The sequence below is a fragment of the Chrysochloris asiatica genome, unplaced genomic scaffold (genome assembly GCF_000296735.1).
Source record: "Chrysochloris asiatica unplaced genomic scaffold, ChrAsi1.0 scaffold00052, whole genome shotgun sequence".
Taxonomy (NCBI): domain Eukaryota; kingdom Metazoa; phylum Chordata; class Mammalia; order Afrosoricida; family Chrysochloridae; genus Chrysochloris; species Chrysochloris asiatica.
Window position 1 is genome coordinate 18,995,108 of NW_006408570.1, and position 23,266 is coordinate 19,018,373.

A 23,266-nucleotide genomic window follows, 5' to 3' on the forward strand; every position below is an offset into this window, starting at 1 on the left:
AAAAATACTTACATGCTTAACAGTGCAAATGGCTAATTCAACATAACAGTAGACTTTTAGCCTTCAGTGAGATGGTAAATAAATGACTTGAGCAAACAACACACACACAAAAATGTTTAGTAGCCTCACTAATCAAACAATTGGTATCTTTTTTTTTTTAATTGTGAGACAAGTGAAGTTTAGATGACACCCATACGTGGAACAGTTTGAGAAAAGAAGAAATCTTATAATGGAGTGATAAGCAGAGTCCATTTTGAGAGAGCAATTTGGCATTAGCAGTTAAAATTTAGAATTATCATGTTCTTTATCCACAAATACCAGATCTAGGACTCTATCTAACTCTACTTTCAAAACTATGCAAAAACATACATAGAATGTTTATTTTCACTTAATTTGTAATGGATAAAAAAGAGAAACAACCCAAATGTTCATCAGTAGGCGCTTAGTCACATAAACTGCAATTCATCTATATTATATAAACTTGAAAACAAGACAGAAATTGAGCTCAGATTACATGTACACAAAAAATGATTATATTCAAACTCTAAGAATAAAGTGATTTTTTTTTTAGGCCCATATATCTGTAAATTTAGATTCGATATAAGGAGCATACAATTAGTTTTGTAGTTGGGGGGGAAAGTTTTTAATTTTAAAGTAAGATAGAAAACTCGTACTGCAAACTATAGCATACCAGTTTTCTTTACGTTACCATGGTTCACATACAAAATAAACAATATTGTTGTTAAGTGCCCTCGAGTTGATTCCGATCCATAGCAATCCTGTATAGGGTTTCCGGGGAACAGCTGGTGAGCTTGAACTGCTAACCTTACATTTCAGATGGCTTTGCAGTCTGGCACATTAACCCACAGTGCCACACCAGGACTCCAAAATTAACAACAGGATCCTCAACTAACAAAGCCATAGACTTCAACATTGTTTTGTAACAAAATGAACATTATTTAACAATCTCGTTTCCTTTATTAACATTCTTTTTAAAACTTTCATTCATGAATTAAAAATGAATAGACTCTTTTTTGCAAGTAATGTCAGTAAAAATAAGCAGTTGCAATTTTGCGTTATAGAAGGCACCACCACTGGTTCATGCTTTGCCTTTTTTTGTGTGATGCCAGGGTGCAGTTCGGATTAGAGAAAGAACTGACTAGCTGTCTCCCAAAAGACTTCTTACAATGAACATATTTTAGACAAGTGTAGAATCAGAAGGCAGCTTATTTCAGCCCACCAAGAGCCAATCCATTTACACTAGTCCAATTTCTAGACTCTAGAAGTCTCTGTGCAGTGCAAGCAATTAACCCCCTCAGCCTGCTAATCAAAAAAGGTTAGCATCCAGGAAGAAAGACCTGGCAGTCTAATTCCAAAACTGTAATCATGGAAACGCTGTGGACACACAGGGCGGGCACTTGATATACCTCAACAGCAACTGGTTGTTAAATTACATTTAAGAGATGTATTATGATTCTAAGGTTAGTTCCCAGTTTTTAATTTACAAAGAGGAGGAGTTAACCAAGGGATCTGAGTATTCCATGGTAAGACTAACAAGTTTTTCCCCGAATAATCTATATGTGAAGCCTGAAAATCAACAGTATGCTTGTTGAGTCGGTAGGGTTTCCAAGGATCAGCTGGTGAGTTTGAACCACCGACCCTGCAGTTCAAACCAACCTTGTAGTCCAGCACATTAACCCATAGTGCCACACCAGGACTCCATGTATGTTGCTTAGTTGATTTAAAAAGAAAACATAAATGTGTGATAATATTAGGCTATGATGTCTTAATGATTCTGTCTCGGAGTGGAGCATTAGCCCAGACCTTCATCCAGGCTAAAGCTACTCCTCTTGGATAATGTTTGCATGGGATAAATATTCCTGGGGAAAGCTATTTCAGTCAAAATATAGAAAAATTATAACTTGTAAGTATGCACAATAAAATATGTCATCCTTGTAACAATCATGGAGTGTCCAATACCATAGTAAATACCATTTTACCTATAAAAGTAGTTTTTAAAGGATTTTTCTTTTTAAAATAGACTCCAAAGCTTCTGCAATATAAAATGTTACTGGTGAGGAATAGATCTGTTTGGAACAGTTCCTTTTTTCTTTTTTTTAAGTTCCTGATTTTTGGGTATGGAGCAGGTTATGGATCTTACTGAGGATGCCTACAGTTATAGGATGGGGAAAGAAAGAGAAGTGGAGTAGAAAGTAGTACTTTTCACCACCTGCCAATTTCCTTATTGAAGCAAGAGTTGCCCTTGTGTTTAAGAACTTTGGTGATTACATCTCACTGTGATCTGCATTCAGTGATGCCCCTGAAGTTATTGAAGGGGGGGGGGGTGTATGGAATAGGAGAGTATTGGCATCTATCTGGATTCATGGAGCCAAGGAGCTCCTGATCTCCCCAGTGCTTGTGAATAAGTTGGAACTATGATGCTGCTATTAAAGATGGTCTTCCTTCTGAAGGAAATACTATGTGAGTAAATAAGGGATGCTGAAAGGCAGGGAACTTTAGCTCGATGTGATTGCACAATGTTTACCCCACAGTGTGGTGTACAGTGTGGTTCAGGGAAAAAAAAGTTTTATATTATTCTCTATGCATGTATTTTACTGTGTTACAAAAATTAGGTGAGTAATACTTTAAATCCAGGGTTTTCTAGATGTTGTACTACCTAATGTGTGTGTATATATAGTGTTAACCTAGTGACATTAACTACTAGAAAGAGTATGGGCTTTAGAATCTAATATATCCTAATAAATCTGGATCTGACTCAGCATTTTCACTGACTTTGAGATTTCTCAGAACAAATTATGTAATCTTTCTGAGCTAATTTTTTCATCCAAAGAAAAATAAATAATAGACCCAAAGTTGATCAAAAAATTAACTTAATCATCTTCCAGTAAATATTTCTTTTTACCTTTTTCACTTACTAAATAGAGATCATTTGTATCAGAATGCCACTTGGATTTTGATCTTAGATTGTAAAAGGCCTCTTTTTGTTTGATATGGTGCTAGGTTTTTTGTTTTTGTTTTTTTGTAATTGTAGAAAAAAAGAATAAGGATTATTTACTTTGGGGACTAATTTGGGGGAGGTGAATAGACTAGAGAAACTTAAATTATAATAATAGAGTGTTTTTTCATGAGAAGGGTTTAAGCTAGGGGTTAGCTGACTTTTTCTGCCAAGAGCCAGATGGTAAATATTTTGAACTTTGCAAGCCACATATGGCCTCTGTTGCCTCTTCTTTGTATTATTATGACTGTGTAAAAAATGAAAAAGCCACTCTTAGCTCATGTTGTTGTTGTTAAGTGCTGTGGAGTCGGTTCCGACTCATAGTGACCCTGCACAGGGTTTCCGAGGCTGTAAATCTTTACGGGAGCAGAAAGCCTCATCTTTCTCCTGCGGAACCGCTGGTAGTTTCGAACTGCTGACCTTGCGGTTCACAGCCCGATTCGTAAAAACAGTTATGTGCCATTTTCTAACAACCCTGGCTCTAGTGTCGTGGGTAAGACCCAAAGAGATGGGAGCACAGGAATTGTGTTCCCTGGAGCCAGTGATTTGATGGCATATCCTTTGTTAATGTGTTATTGAAAGGCTATGGTGGGTAAACGCTTCCTAGCTTCAAGCAGGTTGGGTTTACAATGGCATTAATCTTGAGAATAAACAGGTTTACCCTCAAAAGGGAGTGCTGGTGTGGTGCTATAGGATAACCACTGGAAAGCAAGGTCGGTTTGAACTTCAAGGTCACTGGTTCAAACTCACCAGCCACTCCTCGGAAACCCTATACAGGGTCACTATGAGTTACAAATGACTCAACAGCACTTAACAACAACCTTAAAAGATTGTAGGCATCCTTGATCTAACCCCAGGGGTTAGCGTACTATAGTCCAAGTGCCACCTGTTTATGTAAGACTGACAAGCTACCAGAAGCTAAGAGTTTTTTATGTTTTTAAATAGTTCAAGACAAACTCACGTAGACACTTGAAAATTAGGAGATTTAAATTTCCATGTTTGTAAATAGTTTTATTAAAACAGCTTTACCCATTTGTTTAATTATTGTCCAAATGCCTTTACAGATCAAATGGCCACAAAGCCTAAAATATTTACTATTTGACTTTTTATTTACATACACAGAAGGTTTGCTGGCTCCTTTAAATTTTTAAACTTGTATTAAATAAATAGCTTGAATTATTTTTTCCTTTTCCACAATACTTTCCTTGGAGAAGTGGAAGGAAGGATGGTAAATTTATTTAGGACTGTGGCATTGCAGCTTCTGTATTTTGAGAGGTAGAAGGGAAACAGATACCTAAGAGATTAAGTATTGACATCTGGAATAGTCAAGAGGTTCCAAATAGGCATGAATCCAAGAAGTGTGGTTAACCGTAAGTTCCAGAAGCTGCTGGACCCAAAGCAGTACACTTTCTTACATCTACCACAATGATCATTTTTCCTATCTTTGGAGAAGCAAGGTGTAAAGAGGAAAGAATGAAGAGTTTTTAAGTTCTCCATATCTTTTAGACCTTGCCCTCCCTGGCCCTTGAAGTCCAGATGTTTCACAAACCAAGAAAGGTTTTAGAACCACTTGTAGTAGCTTACATTAAATTACCCCAGATAAAATTCTAATAGTCAAAAACAGAACTGGTTTAAACTGCCTTAGATCCTTCTGGGAATGGGGTGTGGGATATAAATTGATTCACTCAAGATATTCCATTCTAAATCCCTTTACCGGTGAAAACTTTGGAATGAATTTCCTCACTTTATGTAGAAAATGTGCATAGTTTGAAACAGCTATATTGTACCTGCAGAGTTTAGGAGTATAATAGTATAATTTATAATTATAACCTATTCTAATTTCTCTTCAAATATTAGGTGTCCTAGTTGCCTATGAAGGTTTGCCACTTCATCTTGCACTGTTTCCCAAACTCTGGACTGAGCTTTGCCAGACTCAGGTAAAGAAAATGAGTTTTAGATGATTTGGTCTTTCATCTCTTCTGACCAAGTGGTCAGTAATTTTTAAGAATCATGGACTGAAAAAAAAAAAAAAGTTAACTGGCTGGAAATTTGAAGTTTTAGAATTAAGCATATTTAGTTATTAAAGTACTAGGCATTTAGTTTTCCTCTGATTTTTTTTTTTTTAAACTTCAGTAAATATATATCACAAAGGGAATTTCAAATAGTTGCTTATAATCGAATTCCTCATCCGTAGGTCAGTATTAAGAGTTGTGGGCCAAGTCCAAAGCATACAGAGATAGTAGCCACTTCTTGGTCTTCCTTAACCCTCACCATATGTCTCTTTTTCTCTGCTACCACTGCAAAAGCTCCAGCAGTCTGTCCTTTAGGTCTTGTGTATCTGTCACCTCAAAGTAATTTTTTATGAGTCTGATGTACTTATTTTCTTAAATAAGGACATCTAAAGTATCTGCGAACCAGTCCTTTAACAAAATGGGCACCTATGTAATGCTTCGCTTACTTATGTTTGCCCAACTCCAGAGGAAGAGGAGGTGAGTTTAACCCTCCTTGGGCATAAATCCACACCCCACTACATTGCCATTGAGTCAGTTCTGACTCATAGGATTTCCAGGAGCAAGCAGTTGGTGTGTTTGAACCACCAACGTTGTGGTTAACAGTCCAATGCTTATCCTACAGTACCACACTAGTACTCCACACCCCACGTTGTGCAGTACCCTAAATGCTAGTCCAATCCAGCCTCCTCCTGGGCAGTAGTGCCCTCTGTACTGCACCTTCCCCCCATTGCACAGTAATAGTTATCTAGCTCCTTTACCCATACTGTCAGCTCCTCAAGTGCTGGGGTCTTAGGACTCCTTATCTCTTTTCCTTATTTGTGCCCATTCCAAAGAATTCAGAAATTATCAAACAAAATCATTAATATTGCATACAAGTACAATTTTGCTAAAGATAATTCAAAAAAGTTGCAGCAGTACATCAACAGGGTGCTGCCAGAAGCTCAAGTCACATTCAGAAGAGGGTTTTGAATTAGGGTCATCATTGCTATGTCATTTGGATCTTGGCTAAAAGCAAATACCAGAAGGATGTTTACTTGTGCTTTATTACTGTACAAAGGCATTTGAATGTGTGGATCATAACAAACTATGGATAACATTGCAAAGCATGGAAATTCCAAAATACATGTAATTCTAGAGGAACCTATAATTCTAGAGGAACCTATACCTAGAACAAGGGGCGCTTGTTTGAAGATAAGAAGGGGATACTGAATGGTTTAAAATCAGGAAAGGTATGCATCAGGGTTGTATCCTTTTATCATATTCAATCTATATGCTTCCAAGTAAACTGGGAAGCTGTGTTATATGAAGAAGAATGGGGCATCAGGATTGGAGGGAGATTCATTAACAACTTGTGATATGCAGATAACACAATCTTGCTTGCTGAAAGTCAAGAGGACTTGAAATCCTTACTGATAAAGATCAAAGATTACATCCTTCAGTGTTAATTGCACCGTAAAGAAAACAAAAATCCTCACAATTGGACCAATGAATGACATCATGGTAAACAGAAAAGGTTTAAGTTGTTAAAGATTTCACTTTACTTGGATACATAATCAATGCTCATGGAAGCAGCGCAGTCAAGAAATAAAACAGCATATTGCAGATCTGCTGCAGAAGGCCTCTTTATTCAAGAGCAAAAATGTCACTTTGAAATCTAAAGTCACCAGACCCAAGCCATGATGTTTTTAACTGCCTCATATGCATGTGAAGCTGGACAAGAAATAAAAGGCCAAAGAAAACTGATGCATCTGAAATAGTGTTGGTGAAGAATATTGAAAGTACCATGAACTGCCACAACAACCAAATCTGTCTTTGAAGAATATAGCCAGAATGCTTCTTAGGAGCAAGAATGGCAAAACTACTTCATCTCACATACTTCGGACATGTTAACAGGAAGGACCAGTCCCTAGAATTGGACATCATGCTTGGTTAAGTAGAGGCTCAACATAAATGAGGAAGACTCCCAATGAGACAGATTGTCACAGTGGCTACAACAATGGGCTCAAACATAATCATGAGAATGATGTAGGACTGGGCCGGGTTTCGTTTCATTGAGCACCAGTCACTTTGTGAGTTGGAATGGACTCAACGTCACGTAACAACATTCTTTAAAGAAATGCTCTTTTGTCTCTAGCAGAGATCTCTGAAAGTCCAGTATGTGTTCCTCTTAGCTCACATGGCTTAGTAGTAGGCATTCAGAAAATCACTTATTGGTTAATTGAGCTGAGTAGTCTATTCAGTAAATTGGAACAGTTCTGTTACCCCACCCCCACCGCTATTCTTTTTCTTTGTATTGATTTAGTTATTTAATTTTTTGGGTTTATGCTCTTCCTTTGCCGGTTACAAACATCCAACGGACAACTTGTACTTGCCCTTTAATATTGTTTAAAATGGCCCTCACTCTCTCAAACAGTTGAACCAACCCTTACACGCAACAAATCCTTCATCACATTCACTTGCTGCACATACAGCTTTTATAAATAAGTGGATGAGGGCTTTATTTTTGTAGTAAAACTAATCCTGAAGCCACTGTAAAACTGAGTCACTTTCAACTCATAGCGATGCGACCCTATGGAAGATTTTCAAGACTTTTAAAACATTACCAGAGCAGACAGACTCATGTTTCTCCCCTTACCTGCTGACCTTGTGGTTAGTAGTCCAGTGCTTATTCTGTAGTGTTAACTTTAAGAACTATATGCAGCTTTCTCCTTACCTACAAAATTGACTTAGACACAGGAAGGGATCTTATTCCTAACTCAGGGAATGGCTGTCCTTGCCTATCTTGTGTCTGCTTCTACATGCTTCTCTATTCCTTTTGCTTTGTTTTGGTGTTTTTTTCCACAGGATTCTTGATTCCCAAAAATGTCCCCCAAAATCAGACAAGGAGGTTGAGACTGAGAAAATAGGCAGACAGTCATACCCTGAGGACCTCAAGACCTGGGGCTTAGTTGGTATCTCGGATGATGTCAGGCAGTTAACTTACCACAGTTTCTTACTCTACTAAAACACATAGACATGTATTCTATCATCCAACAGGTACCCATTTGCCATATAAATGATCTGTGATTAAACCACAGATACAATCCAAGGAGTAGATCTGCTTAAAGACATACTACTTGTGTTTAAGAGCCATGACCATTTGAAACTAGGAAAACCAAATTTTAGTAAAATGCTTGTTATAATAGGAACCACGAATTCTCTATATGAGATAATTAGAAAAAGATTTGCTAGGTTTTGTTTGCAATATTTATGGAGGGGAAAAGTACTTAATTCTGAAAACTTTATTCCACATAACGTTTATAGCCTTTTAATTGATTATTCATTAATTGGTCCTTTGATGACATTTTCATGTAACTGTTAGTCTTATTTGTCCGGTCCTTATTACCTCTTTGTGTAAGATAATCAAGTTGTGTTTCTTTGCTAGCAGTTTAGCCATTCAGACTTTTTACAAGTCTCTTCCTCTCAGCATCATTAATGCTTTATTAGGACAGCAGCAATAACTGAGTAAAAGTGACTTGTCAGAGAGGACTTACAGGACTGACTTTGGCTATCTTAGGAAATTCGTTTCAGGTTTCCAGTTATTCCAGTGTTCAACCATGAGTGCTTCTTCTTCCCACTCTAGTCTGCTATGTCAAAAAACTGCATCAAGCTTTTGTGTGAAGATCCAGTTTTCGCAGAATATATTAAATGTATCCTAATGGATGAAAGAACTTTTCTAAACAACAACATTGTCTACACATTCATGACACATTTTCTTCTAAAGGTATGTAGTACTTTGGAAACTCAGTAAGTTAATGATGGTGTTTTCATTGTGTTGGTCTTTAGGAAATTTTTTTTGTTGTTTAATCTTGTTTTTCAGGTTCAAGGTCAAGTGTTTTCTGAAGCAAACTGTGCCAATTTGATCAGTACCCTTATTACAAACTTGATAAATCAGTATCAGAACCTACAATCTGATTTCACCAATCGAGTTGAAATTTCCAAAGCAAGTGCTTCTTTAAATGGGGTAAGAACTGTACCAAGGAAGTTGGTAATACTTCACAACCTGCCTTTAAGATCTAGTCTTACTTGGCATGATTTTACTGACATAACTTTAACTTACTATCGAAACCTTAAAAATCACATATGATGAAAAAGCTAACCCAATTTTGAACTTGTATTCATTGTGCCTTGTATCTGGGTAGCACAATGACTATGTGGAACCTATAGGAAGACATGAGCTACTGGTATGGAATGCTAAGGGCAGGCAGTAGGACTACTGAGAAAACATTCCCTTTACCCTTACTTGAGATCATAAACATCATTCACCTCCCAAATACTGACATGCCAGAACACATTACACAGCTTAATGAGAAAGGCCTAACTCTGTAACACCTACCACACTGATTTCTGGGTGAATAAGACACAAAAACTTTTTCATGGGTCATGCAAAGTTTGATTTTGAAATTCTAGTAAGTTAAAAATTTTTTCTACTTTTAGAAATCTAGATCTTCAGTCGTGATGCGTAAAATAGTATTAAGTCATGGTATTAATGAGTTAAAGTCAATGAAATACAGTGGTGTATCACATAAGGCACTGGCTCTCTGGTTTAACTGTAAATAATTTGTGTCCACGTGTTGGCTCTAGAATTGAAATGCTCTTATTTGGCTTTTCTGTAGGACTTGCGGGCACTTGCTTTGCTCCTGTCGGTACACACTCCCAAACAATTAAACCCAGCTCTAATTCCAACTCTGCAAGAGCTCTTAAGCAAATGTAGGACTTGTCTACAACAGAGAAACTCACTCCAAGAGCAAGAAGCCAAAGAAAGAAAAACTAAAGGTTAGTTTTATAGACTAATGTTACCTGTAGAGTTGGGGAAGAGAAGGAGGAACACAGTATAACCAACTGCAATAGGTGTATGTTCACCTAAGCCTCCTAAATAGAAGAGGGCTTCAAAAAGTCACTGGGGAAATCCCATCGTCCTATAATTGCATTTTCCGTAAACTTTTTCAAGCCTCCTCCATAGAAAGGAAGTTGTCTCACAACTTACCCCCCATATCTAATCTAAATGACCAACCTCTTTGAGTTGTTTCAGTTTGAACGTTTGTGTTCACAGATGACGAAGGGGCAACTCCCGTTAAAAGAAGGCGTGTTAGCAGCGATGAGGAGCACACTATAGACAGCTGCATGAGCGACCTGAAAGCAGAAACAAGGGAAGTCCTGACCCCAACGAGCACTTCAGACAATGAGACAAGAGACTCTTCAATTATTGACCCAGGAACCGAACAAGATCTTCCTTCCCCTGAAAACAGTTCTGTTAAAGAATACCGAATGGAGGTTCCATCTTCGTTTTCAGAAGACATGTCAAATATCAGGTCACAACATTCAGAAGAACAGTCCAACAATGGTAGATTTGAAGACTGTAAAGAATTTAAAGACCTCCACTGTTCCAAGGATTCTAATCTAGCAGAGGAAGAACCTGAGTTCCCTTCTACTTCCATCTCTGCAGTTCTGTCTGACTTAGCTGACTTGAGAAGCTGTGATGGGCAAGCTTTGCCCTCCCAGGACCCTGAGGCTGCTCTATCACTCAGTTGTGGCCATTCCAGAGGACTCTTGAGTCACATGCAGCAACACGACATTTTAGATACCCTGTGTAGGACCATTGAATCTACCATCCATGTGGTCACAAGGATATCTGGCAAAGGAAACCAAGCTGCTTCTTGACATTAGATGTAGCATGTCTACTTTTAAGCCCCTTTCCCTGCCCCTTCCCCAATGCTGTTTGTATAAGTTTTGCTTCTTTCTGTTTTGTGCTTCAGTTTGTCCAGTGCTCTCTGCTTGAATGGCAAGATAGATTTATAGGCTTAATTCTTGGTCAGGCAGAACTCCAGATGAAAAAATTTGCATCTTCAGTACACTTTCTAAAGGGCAATCAGATAACGGATATGTTTTATGTAATTAAGAGTTCACTGTAGTGGCTTTCATTTAATATGGCTGTCTGGGAGGAACAGGGTGCCCTGGCCCTGTACAATGTAATTTAAACTTACAGCATTTTTACTGTGTATAATATGGTGTCCTCTGTGCCAGTTTTGTACCTTATAATAGAGGCAGATTGCCTCCAATCGCTGTGGTTCTTATTATCAAAATTAAGTTTACTTGTATACGGAACAACCACAAGAAATTTGATTCTGTAAAGAATCCTCTTTAGCTGTGGCCTGGCAGTATATAAATGGTGCTTTATTTAACAGAATACCTGTGGAGGAAATAAAGCACACTTGATGTAAAAATAATTGTTTTATTTTTATTGACATGACTGATTGCTATTCTGTGCACTTAATTAAACTGATTGTGATGACTTTTCATTTGTTTACATACGTTGCTTCAGTCTTCTCAGATGAAAGAAATGAACATGGGCGGGGAACACTTAATACAGTTCACAAAGGAGCCGGTTCTCAGTCCTCTCCATCCCAAAATGTGTCAACCCAACACCATCACTTCAACATGCCACTGTTCACTGGCTCATGGTGAACTTTATAGGGTTTTTCCAAGGAGCAGCTAACTGATGGGTTTGAATCACTTCTTGTGGTTAGCAGTCCAGTGCTTACCCTACGGTAAGCTTGCTATAAAACACAGTCTATAGATTGAGAGTCCTGGTTTGAAGCTCTAGGATAACCAAGCACTGGCCTCCAAGGTCAGTGGTTCAAACTCACCAGCTGCTCCTCAAAAATCCTATACAGGATCGCTGTGAGTCGGAACCAACTTGACAGCATTTAACACCAAGAGCTTGGGAAACTATGGCTGCCTGCACTGAGGAACTCGATCTATTTCCAGAGGCCCATCAGGTGAGAATAATACCTAATGTTGGGTGCTTTGTTGTCATTCCATACTAACTTGAGGATTTGTTTTCTGTTTTAAAAGGAAGGATAGGGAAACAGTAAACATGACATTTTTCTGCTTAAAAAAGTAATACTCTTAAAAAATCTTACTTAGCTTATTCTACTTTCGGGTGGTCATCTGCAGTAAAACGTGTTTCTTCAAAATACTGCTTCTGCCCACAGAATTTCATCTTTACAGTAGAAACTGGAACTCCCGTACAGTCCAATTGCGATTTCACTTGCCCATGGGTACGGCACAGAATCATTTCACCTGCTGCACAGTGTTCTGGAAGAAAAATAAAATTGTCCATATAGTTCTATTTCTTTTTATGGTGGGGGGATAAAAGCCAATGTGGGTATTTCATGACGATCTTTTTATTAACTGATAATGGAAAATTCCACCGAAAACATCTTAACAGTCAAACACATAAAAAACAAAATACTTTCATGAAAGCCCCTTAACACTGAAAGAATCAATGACAACATAAAGTCCTGTCTTCCCGGTCATGGTTATCACTTCTACTGTCCAAGTGTCCCCTCAGTTTGGAGGAGAAACAGTGATAACCAGAGCAGAAAGCTGCTGTTATCAAAGATTCACCAGTGTAGATCCTAGTGGTTTCAGCGGCAGAACTAGCTTTCAAGTATGTAAAACCTGAAATTTCTAGATCAAGGAGTGAAAGGGATTTATAGTTGTGTCTTAAGAAAATCAAAAGCATTTGTAGAATTGTTGTGGAACAAAGGCCTCATCTTAATTCACCAGTGATAGTCCCATCAAAATTAGAAATTTGCCTCCCATTTCACAGCTTCTAATACGGCAAGACACTTAGATGAATTTTGTACCAACTAACCAAATAAAATAGTATGTGTTATTCCAGCACATTTTATCACCTTAATATAAATGTGAAATATGTAATAAAATAATTACTGTGGTTTGTTTTTGTTTTCTTAATCCTGAATATGTAGCTGTGTGAAATAAAATAAAAGAGCTTTCTCTCCCCAAGGAAAGAACATTATCCCCTAAATGTAGCCACTGGTATGTTCAATTTGAAATGCCCATTTCTCCCCCTCAAATCACACCAATTTTCCAGCATCACCATTTCAGAAAATACAGCCTATAAGAAAGAGAAGACCAAGTTTCAGTTCTGAATGGTCCATTTTCTCCCACTGTCAGCACTGTAGGCCCCAGCTCTGGAGTTACTCAGGTCTTTTAACAGGAATGTGCTGTACAGATGGCAGTCATGTCAAACAGCTCTGCCATGTGCAGCCATGGTGGTGATCCCTGATCCTGTCCTAGCTGAACACTTGGCAACTGTGGCCCAGAGGACATAAACAGAAGTAGGTAAAAGACAACAGCAAACTCCCCTCTTGCTTAGATAACAAAATTAGTATGTAAAGCCTTTCCACCATAGTCAGGGAAGAAGGCTCTCCCATTGTGGACTGTAAGCCTCAAAGGCACCTGGGTTTGTAATATGTTACCTATTAGGAACACTGCTTTGAATTCGGTATTTATCTTACCCAACAGCCTGTTCATACACTGCCTTCCATCAGGAATGAAAGTTGCAGAGCAAAATGTCAGATCTTACTGGCTCAAAAGGGATGAAAGGATAAATTAGGTACCCCTTCTCACTCCTTTATACTTCCCCATCATCAAAAGGCTGCTTTGAATTTTGTAGCATTCTATTTGTTGTTGTTATGTGCTGTCTCTGAGCGGCTGCTGAGCTTGAACCAGCAATCATGTGGTTCAAACCAACCTAGTGGTTGAGTGCATTAACCCACAGGACCACACTAGCAGCTTTTTACTGGGGTAGTGCATTTTACCCCTTCAGCAAGGTACCCTCACTCAGTTTGCTTTTAACAGTCAGTTCCTCAGTTGCAATAGTTTTCGTTGGTAAAATCATTCTCATTGTAAATTCTACAAAGAAACGTAGGAAATGGCTTTAATACAATTCTTTTCAGCACAAAAAGCAGTGCTATTTAAATACTGTAATTTAAAAATTACAGTAGTATCTTGAGAATTTCAAGACCATTCCATTTTCAATGCAGAAAAACTCCTGGTAATTGTTGCTCAACATGGTGAATTTAATGTCACTGAATTGTACACCTATACATAGCTGAAATGCCAAATAAAAATAAAATTTCCTACCTATGATTAACAATCTGAGTTCCAAAAGTAGCAAATTGATTCTTTTTTCAAACGTCTTGCTTTTATCAAGTTTTCAATAAAATAACAAAAAATTATTAATGTCCTTTTCCTAACAGTTAAGTTTTATATGATTAACAACTAATGGTTTTGCTACCTTTTCCTTTTAAAATTAAGCGACTTCTCACTGTTTCACCTCACAGCTTTCCACCTGGAAGCCATCCACATATATGGTCTTGAGGGAGAGGGGCAAGCCCACACTCCTCTATTCAAACACCCAGACACTCAGCACTAACAGAGACCAACGAGGATGTGCACAGAGGCAATCCCTGCTGGCTATTGTGCCTCGTAGGCACTTCTCTTATTTGGGGTATGAGACAGTAACCTCACTTATAGGCAGTGTAGGGATTAGGGTACATCTCCCCCATAACCACTTTCATTCATTCAGCATTACGTTTATTTAGCACCTACTAGGTACCAGGCATTGTGCTACATGCCAGAGATACAACAGTGAAATGAGACACTGTCCATGTCCTCAGTGAGGACACACATTTAAACAAGTAATTACACAACCAACAATAGGAATCATCCCAAAAAACTTACTATTAACAACTATGTAGTCAAAATGATTCATGCTGTGTACAATACAGAGAATCACTAATGGTCTCATCCGTGACTAGCTCTCGACTCCTACACTACAGTTTATCCTGGCATCTTAGACATCAGCCGAACTTGAGGGTGTGGACCACAGTGTAGAGGATAACTTAGGTAAACAGAAAAGGGACCCTCTGGTTCACAAGGGATGCCTTCTGTACCACTCTTAGTGCCTTCAGGTAATCTCCAAGGGCCTCCCTGACCTTGGTGGGGCCTGGAGCTTTCCTAAGATCCTTCAGTATAGCCCCATCGCCTTTCTTTTCACTCATGTTCATGTACAAATCAGAAAAATTCATGTACAAACCTAAAAATCTGGTTTGATGTTTTCTCACATCATTGGGGCTTAAGGATGAGAGAGAATTGTGATGGTGGGGCATGGAGAAGCAGCAAATGTGAGATGGAAAGTTAATACATAGTTTAAGGGACAGATGGGTGTTTAAGAAGTCACTATGGTTAAGTGATCAGCTACTTACTGAAAGATTGGAGGTTTACATCCAGGGACACCTCAGAAGAAAGGCTTGGTGATCTATGTCAGAAAAATCAGCCAACTAAAACCCTACAGAGTAGCTCTATTCAAGCACACATGGGCTCACCATGAATTGGAATTGACCCTTAACTGGTAAAGCTTTTTGAATCTGGGGTCCACTGACTAGGGTAGGGGCTGATGCAGTATTTTGTGTGTGTATGTATATACATAAGGAGCTCTGATAGCGTAATGGTTACGAGTTGCGCTGCAAACAACAAGGTCAGCAGTTCGAAACTACCAGCTGTTCCACAGGAGAAAGATGAGGCTTTCTGTTCCCATAAAGATTTATAGTCTCAGAAACCTTATACAGGGTCGCTATGAGTCAGAACTAACTCCGTGGCATAAAACCAACCAACAATGCATGTGTCTAGGCATTATTCTGTGTGTAGATGTACATTCATTATTTTGTTAGTATGTGGTCCATGGCCTTTATAAGGGTCTATAAATATGCTGCCCAATATGGTAGCCACTAACCACTTGAGTACTGGTGTGGTGCTATAGTATAAGCACTAGACTGCTAACTGCAAGGTCAGTGGTTCAAACCCACCAGCTGCTCTTTGGAAATCCTATGTAGCGTTGCTATCAGAACCAACTCAATGGCACTTAACAATAACATATAACAATAACAAGAAAAGGCTCTGGCACACTATCTTGTATGGAAATATAGCTGAGCAAAGGGTATCACACCCAGAACCAAGCTTTCCGCTTTAAAAAGAGCTCGAACTGGAGGCCATGCAGGGGAGTTCTATCTCCCAAGAGACCCAGGGGACTCAAACAATATACCCACAGGAAAGTGTTAATGGAAAACCAGGAGACATAACCAAAGATAGATATGGACAATTGTCACTACTAAAGGGAAACAGCAAAGATGCAGAGAAAACAAAGTAATATTCACCAAGCCATGCATGCTGCCTGGCAGCTTACAATACAGACAGCTCAGGTTCACTGTTTCACAGAGATGGGGGCTGCAGTCTTACAGCCCCACCCCGACACTGCTGCCTACAGTAAAGCAAACAGGCCCTCCACCATTCATCAAAACTACCACACTGGAGTGGTAGTCACGCAGTCTAATCAATCATTTTTCAGGTGACCAACATCTATAGCAGAAGGTTGGTTAAAAAAATTAAAATAATAAAAAAAGAAAAACACAAAAGTATCCAACAGATACCTCAGTGTCATCTACTTCTTTTTCTTCTGAAAGATTGGGAATTTCAATCAAGCCCTAGTGTTTCACACTGGATTCCTTAAGGGTAGCTAAAGCAAGCAAAAATGAGGTGTTTTTGCAATTAAATATCAACAGCTGGAGTACCTCAAACCACTCTCCCTCACAGAGCTCCACCAGGCCCAGGGACAAGGTGACCCCAGGCTGGACCACCAAACAGGTGCAGAAGGCTACCCTGCTCCCTCACCCACATCAGAGGAAGGCAGACAAGACAGGCGGACGGGAGCTAGCCTTAAGTAACTGCAAACACAATCTGGGAGCCACGTCAGCCCTTAGGGAAGGATGGGGCATCAGTCAGTTCCAACCCCTGTTTCTTTCCAAATCCTCTAGCATTCTTCACCAGGTCAAAACAGAATAAAGGGTAGCCTTCAAGGAGAAAAGAAGTCACAAAAGGGAGGAGAGGACAGGAAGAGAAGAGAGTGAGCAGAGGGGGCCTGGGGCTTGGGCATGTTCCCTGTGGATTCTATGAAGTTAAGTTCCTTTTGAGACCAGTACTACCTTCTCCCCAGTGGGTCCCTCACATTTAGAGGGACCAACACAAGGTCTGCTCAAGGTACCTCAAGAACTGCCTGACAGTGTCTGGGTCTCGTCTTGCAGAAGAGCTGGTTGCTGTTGTGGGCCAAAAAAGATGGAAGAGACACGAGGCCAGGCCATGTGGTTCCTCCAGCCTTCAGAGGGGATGAGGAGCCAGACTTCATCAGCACTAAGGGAGTAACTGAAGGTAAACTCCAGCTGAGAGTCGTTATTCGAAGGCAGCAGTGGGCCTGCTTTGGAGGCATATTGAACACCCCTGCCTCGGGCCTGGCTTCAGCTGGCAAGACAGCCGCTAGGGCTGAGGCCCAATGTGAAAGCAACACAGTCTTCCAGAACCACACCTCTAATCTCCTTTTTCCCCTTTGTCTCCATACACTAATTTCTACAAGCATTTATGGCACTCATGCTGTATTCTTTTGCATGTAGTACACCCAAGCACATAATGCACAGGAGCACAGCACAAAACTAATACCTGAGGGGGTTGCACAGTTTGTCCAAATAATAAATAAAATTTTATACAATGCATATAACACGCATGTAATTTCTGTAAAGCTGTAAAACTCTCTGCATGGAGCTAGGTACCACGAGAGTAATGCATTCATTCAACAAACTTATGTAACAGTCCAGATAATGACCTTAGTCCAGATACAAAACTAGTTAAAATCCCTGCCCTAAATGACCAAAGAATGGAAACAACCCAATTGTCCAGCATCTGATGAATAAACAAAATGTAGCGTCTACGATATCATATTGTTCCGCCATGAAGAAAGAATAAAGTTCTGACACATGCTACACCATGGAAGAACCTTAAAAGCATTATGCTAACTGAGAGAAGCCACTCAGAGAATGCCACATTCCATGACTCCATTCATAGGAAATGTCCATGAAAGGCAAATCCAGACAAAAAAAGCAGGTTAGTGGCTGCCATGGGTTAAAGGCTCAGGGATACTGATGAAGGATGTGGGATTGCTTCTATGGGGTGATGAAAATGTTCTCAAATTGACTGCAGTGATCATTGTAAAACTCTGTGAAAATACCAAAAACCACCGGGCCTTTTAAGTGGGTGAATTGCATGGTATGTGAATTGGATCTCAAGTTGCTAACAATAAAAAATCCCTGCGCAATGAATGGGAGTCCTGGTGTAGCACCCTAGGATAAAGCACTAGACCACAAGTTCAGTAGCTGTAACTCACCAGCTGCTCCTTGGAAACCCTATATAGGGTCACAATGAATTGGAAACCGACTTGATGACACACACCAACAGAGGAGTGGAAGTAGCAGGACAATAAGCCACAACTGATATACCCTACACCAGATGCTAGTGTTCGGGGGAACATCAAGCAAAGAAAGGGAGATGGTATGAGGCAGGGGTCTGCAGTGCTTATTGGATGGAGAAAATTAGCGTTATTCAGAAGAATGAAGCATCTAAAGAGGTGGAGGAACAAGCAAGGGAGATCCTTAGTGGGAGAGTGTTCCAGGCAGTAACTCGAGACTCACTAGTGTTCACATCCTGGTGGAAAAGGCTCTGTTTGAGAGCAAGACCCTGAACCACTCTGAGTGCACTGGGAGAAAGGGAAGCCTCCACTTCAGGAGCCAAGGACACACACCCCTTTTTCTAGAACTTCAAACACCAACTCATGGGCTACTCAGTGCCTGGCCCACAGCACGAGGTCTAAAATATATTTGCTGAATAAGTGAATTGACTCCACACCCTCCAGCCCTCCACCAACTATCCCCAATCTGAGGCACCAATTACCTTTCCAGCTCATTCTGACATTCCATTCACAGCAGAAGTTTCCACTTCTACCTGCTCATTGATTTTGCAGTGGCCGGACTCATTTTCCACAATGATGCCCACCAGAAGCTTCCCCTTGGACCAGCTGGCGGGAATCTGATCTGTCCCACCAGGGGCCAGAGGACAAAGTCATGACTGGAAGTCTCAGCTGGGATCCATGTGTTCCACCTGGTGACCCAGTCCAGCCTAGATCATCCTGATCCCTCTCAAGTATCCTCATGAGACCAGCCACCCCAAACATGTTTCTCATACCTACTGTCTACCTTTGATTCCCCTGAGCAGTTCCTTGAGAGATTCTCCACTATGTAAAACAGTACTTTGCCTTGAAAATACTAGTGTGAGGGAGAGAGAGGTGGACTAGCAATTGGAAATGGGTGGGCAAAACGTGGGTGGTTAAGAAAAGGTAGTAACAACTGAAATCAATTTAATGAAGACACTACAAGTCATCAAGCATTTTCACAATTACAAGGGTAAATCAAAAAGTATTGCTACAAAATCATTGCCATCTTCATGCAACAGAAATAGAAAACTATGAAGCTACTGTTTCTCAACATAATCTAGGTCTATACACTTCTGAAGGCAGTGTTCCCAGCTCTCTTAACACTTTGCCAAGGAATTCTGCTCTCTTCTAGTTACCCTTCATGAAAATGTCAATTTTGGCATTCCCAAAGGAGGCAAACTGTGTTCCCTTCAAATGTTCTTTGAGTTTCGAGAACAAAAAGAAGTCTGAAGGAGGCTGGCTGTAGGTGGATAAGGTTTCTCATTAAATTCTTGTAGGACAGCCCTTGCCACCCTCCAAGAATGAACAGGGGCACTGTAGTGTTGGGGGGCGGGGATTCCTCAGAACAACTTTCCTGGTCTTTTCCTCACCAAAATGGTTTTCAATTTTCTTAAAACTTCTTCATTATAAGACTCCACGATCATCCTGTGTCCTTCAAGAAAACCTATCAACTCTACCCCTTTAGTTGCAAAACAAAAACAAAAACAAAAAAAACCCCAGCTGCCGTAACTTTCTGAGCTGACATGTCTGCACTGAACTGAACCCACCCAACAGATCCCTTTGGAAGCCACTGTTTGTACTTGTTATGTGCCGTAGAGTCGGTTCCGACTCATAGCGATCCTGTACAGGGTTTCCGAGGCTGTAAATCTTCACGGGAGCAGAAAGCCTCATCTTTCTCCCGTGGAACAGACCTTTTAATTTTGAAGGGAGCATAACTAAGACAAGTGTGTGACAGATCTTGTCTGCAGCCATCCACTGGTCTCAAAGACATGTTTAAACACATTTTGTTTGGAATAAACATGTATGAACTGAAATTCTAGTTGTTGTTGTTGTTAAGTGTCATCGAGTCGGTTCCGACCCATAGCGACCCTGTAACAGGGTTTCCGAGGGTATAAATCTTTACGGGAGTAGAAAGCCTTATCTTTCTCCCGCGGAGCGGCTGGTAGTTTCGAACCGCTAACCTTAAGGTTCACAGCCCGATTCGTAACCACTAAAATTCTAGTAGCAATACTTTTTATTTACTCTTACTCTATATATAGTATCTCAAGCAATCTCCTCAAATAACATTCCCATTTTACAGGTGCAGACTGAGCTGAGTGAAGTCTATAAAGTATCTGTAGAGCTCAGCTCTTCTGAGCGCCAGGCTAATGTTCCTCCAGTAAAGATTCACCACTCACCATGCCTGGGTCCCTTTCCAGGCTGCTGGCTTTGCTGGGCCCTGGGGACCTGCCTTAGTATCACCTGGACAGCCCTGAGGCTCAGAGCATCACTTCTTGAAACCCTGTATGTGAGAGGCAGTGGAAACCTGCTCCAAGAGTCCGTGGGTGATGCAACCAATGAACAGAGCAGGTCGTAACTGAAGGAAGGATTATATCCAATCAGAGATGTCTTGAAAGAAAAGCCTGGCACTCTACTTCGGAAAAACCAGGCACTGAAAACCATATGGAGCAGAGTTCTACTCTGACACACGTGTCCCCAAAAGTCAGAATCCACGCTACTGTTTTTGTTTTGGTTTAACTTGCTCAGACAAGGAAAGGCTTACTACAGGCCATCTAGTCAAATGCAGAGCTGAGATCCAAATTCCTGTCCTTTCCATTACATATCAATGCACACACACAGATACACACCCACCTTCCCGTTTCCTTTCAATTCCCAGAGGCACGAAAGGGGGTGAACTAGGGGCGGGAAGACCCTTAAGGCCACAGACTGTCAGAGTGTAAAGGTAAGTCATTCATGGGGCCCAGCCCAATTTCCAAAGAGTCAAAGCCCAGCGAGCCGGTGCTCGTCAGGTCCGGGTCTCCAGACTCACTGGCCTCCATGCCCTGACACTGAGAACTGTCCCTCATGAAGCAACTACGGGGGGCGTGTGCATCCCGCACCCCCACGAGAGAGCACTGCGGCCCGAGAGGCGCCCCGCAATCACGTTACCCCGGGAGGCCCGCCCGTCCGCCCGCCCGCCGTACCATTGCTAGCTGTTCCGGTTGGTGCTGTCCTCCCGCTCCTCCACGATCCAGCGCTGGTCTCCCTGGCCCCATTTAGCCATGGCCGCGCGGACACCGCGCGCTGGTGTCTGCGAAGAACACTGAAGGGCTGCAGTGAGGCGGCTCTGCCCGGTTTTTCCGGCCTTGGAGCCTAAGACTGGAGCGTTCCAGTGCCCAGAAGCTGCCAGAAACCAGCGTCCCGCTCAGGCAAGCTAGGAAACGAGCTCGAGAGCAGGGCACCTGGGGAGGCGGGGCCTCGAAACCTGGGGAGGCGGGGACAGGAGCCGAGCCCAGGAATTCGGCGGTCTGGGAGGCGGGGTCGTGGGCGGGGCTGGAGCGGGGCCCTGGAACCCAGTGGCCGGGGAGGCAGGGCTGGAGGCGGGGTCAGGATGAGGAGGAGAATGAGGGGATCGTGAGTGGGTGTGTCCTGAAGATGGGGTGTTGGACCCATACTCTTTGCGATTTCTCTTCCGCCTCATGTCAAAGATTCACTGCTATTACTGCAATTGTTTTTTTAAGTGTTAGTAAGCAGGGCGGTAAGTAGAATGACTGAGAGCCGTACTGAGGATAGAGATAAAGGTTTCGGCACGTAGCTTACCACACACGTGTCTATTGTTGTCCATGAAATCAGCGGACGCTGGAGGATGCTGTTGTTAACGACCCTTTACAGGGTTTCCCAGGAGCAGCTGGTGTGTTTGAACCGCCGACCTTGCGATTAGCAGTCCAGTGCTCATCATATTCTCCATCTAGGTTTTTACACTTTTTTAGTGCTTATCCCACAGTCACACCAGGACTCGTTCCCACACACTCTACCCCCTGATTTGTTAAGAGCCATGCAGTCGGTTCCAACTCATAGCGACCCAGGATAGGGTTTCCGAGGAGTGGGTGGTGAATTTGAATTACCGACCTTGCAATTCAAGCCAATTTTGCAATCCAGTGTTTACCCTACAGCGTCACACCAGGACTTCTAGATAGGAGCATGCATTTGAACTACCAGCTTCTAAGGTCAGAACGAGTGGAGTCGCGGTGTGATATGGTCCCAGCTGTGCGTGTTCTCCTTATACATTTCATTTGAAATTCATGCCGTGCCCTATGGTTTTCCTAAGTGGCACGATTTACTCCAAGGAATAGGCTTAGGCGAAAGTAGGGGCTGCCAAGTCCATAAACTCTGGGGTAAACCAGCAGCCTGGAAACGTTCTCACAGCAGATGATGGTTGCAGTCTTGATAATTCCTTCTTCTCCAGGAACTCAGTATTTGCTCATAAAGTTTTCAACTTGTGTGAGTTCTACCCACATTATCTTGGGTAATCATCATTACTGATATTCACCTGCTGTAGATGCTAACCACATTTACAAAATACCTTCACAACAAAATGTAAATTAGTGTTTGATCGAATACCTTGGGATACTTTACTCCCTGGTGTGACTGTAGGGCTGGTTACCACAAAGTCAGCAGATCAAACCCACTAACTGTCCTGGTGTGTCGCTGTAGGCTAAGTACTCCACCACGAGGTTCTACACAGGGTCGCTAGGAGTCAGAACTGGCTCCACAGGACTTAGCAACAACTATCACTCTGTAAACCCTATACCGAGTCACTGCGAGTCAGAATTGAGTCAAGAGCACACATCAATAATATGTTCCCTGGTTAGAAGCGAGGATGGCAAAACTTCATCTCACATACGTTGGACATGTTATCCGAAGGGACCAGTCCCTGGAGAAGGACATTATGCTCAGTGAAACAGAGGGTCAGTGAAAACCAGGAAGATCAGTGGCAGCAGCAATGGGTTCAAACGTAACAATTGTGACCATGGAGAGGAGCACGGATCAGGGTTTTGTTCTGGTGTGCTGAGTCTCCATTCACTGTTGTTGTTGTCAGGTGCCATCGAGTCCATACCGACTCATAGTGACCCTATGCACAGCAGAACGAAAGCCTGCCGGATCCTGGGCCAACCTCACTACTGTTGCCACGCTTGAGTCCATCGATGCTGCTACTTGGCCAATCCATCTCATTGGGGGTCTTCCTCTTTATGCGTG

At 41.4% G+C, this 23,266-nt stretch overlaps 2 protein-coding genes across 2 annotated transcripts in view; one reads left to right on the forward strand and one right to left on the reverse strand.

Moving 5' to 3' along the window:
• USP34 (ubiquitin specific peptidase 34) overlaps nucleotides 1–11,374 on the forward strand; it is a 307,094-nt gene extending 295,720 nt beyond the window's left edge. The window contains 5 exon segments of the mRNA XM_006862984.1: nucleotides 4,874–4,953; nucleotides 8,651–8,791; nucleotides 8,888–9,031; nucleotides 9,684–9,843; nucleotides 10,121–11,374. Of these exon segments, the coding sequence (XP_006863046.1) occupies nucleotides 4,874–4,953; nucleotides 8,651–8,791; nucleotides 8,888–9,031; nucleotides 9,684–9,843; nucleotides 10,121–10,728 (1,133 nt within the window). The 3' untranslated portion in view covers nucleotides 10,729–11,374.
• A 621-nt stretch (nucleotides 11,375–11,995) lies between these two features.
• Nucleotides 11,996–20,981, reverse strand: AHSA2 (AHA1, activator of heat shock 90kDa protein ATPase homolog 2 (yeast)). The gene is given in 6 exon segments (XM_006878418.1): nucleotides 11,996–12,165; nucleotides 13,714–13,795; nucleotides 14,838–14,947; nucleotides 16,367–16,453; nucleotides 18,712–18,762; nucleotides 20,882–20,981. Coding segments are annotated over 6 exon segments (600 nt in total).
• Nucleotides 20,982–23,266: the final 2,285 nt, after the last annotated feature.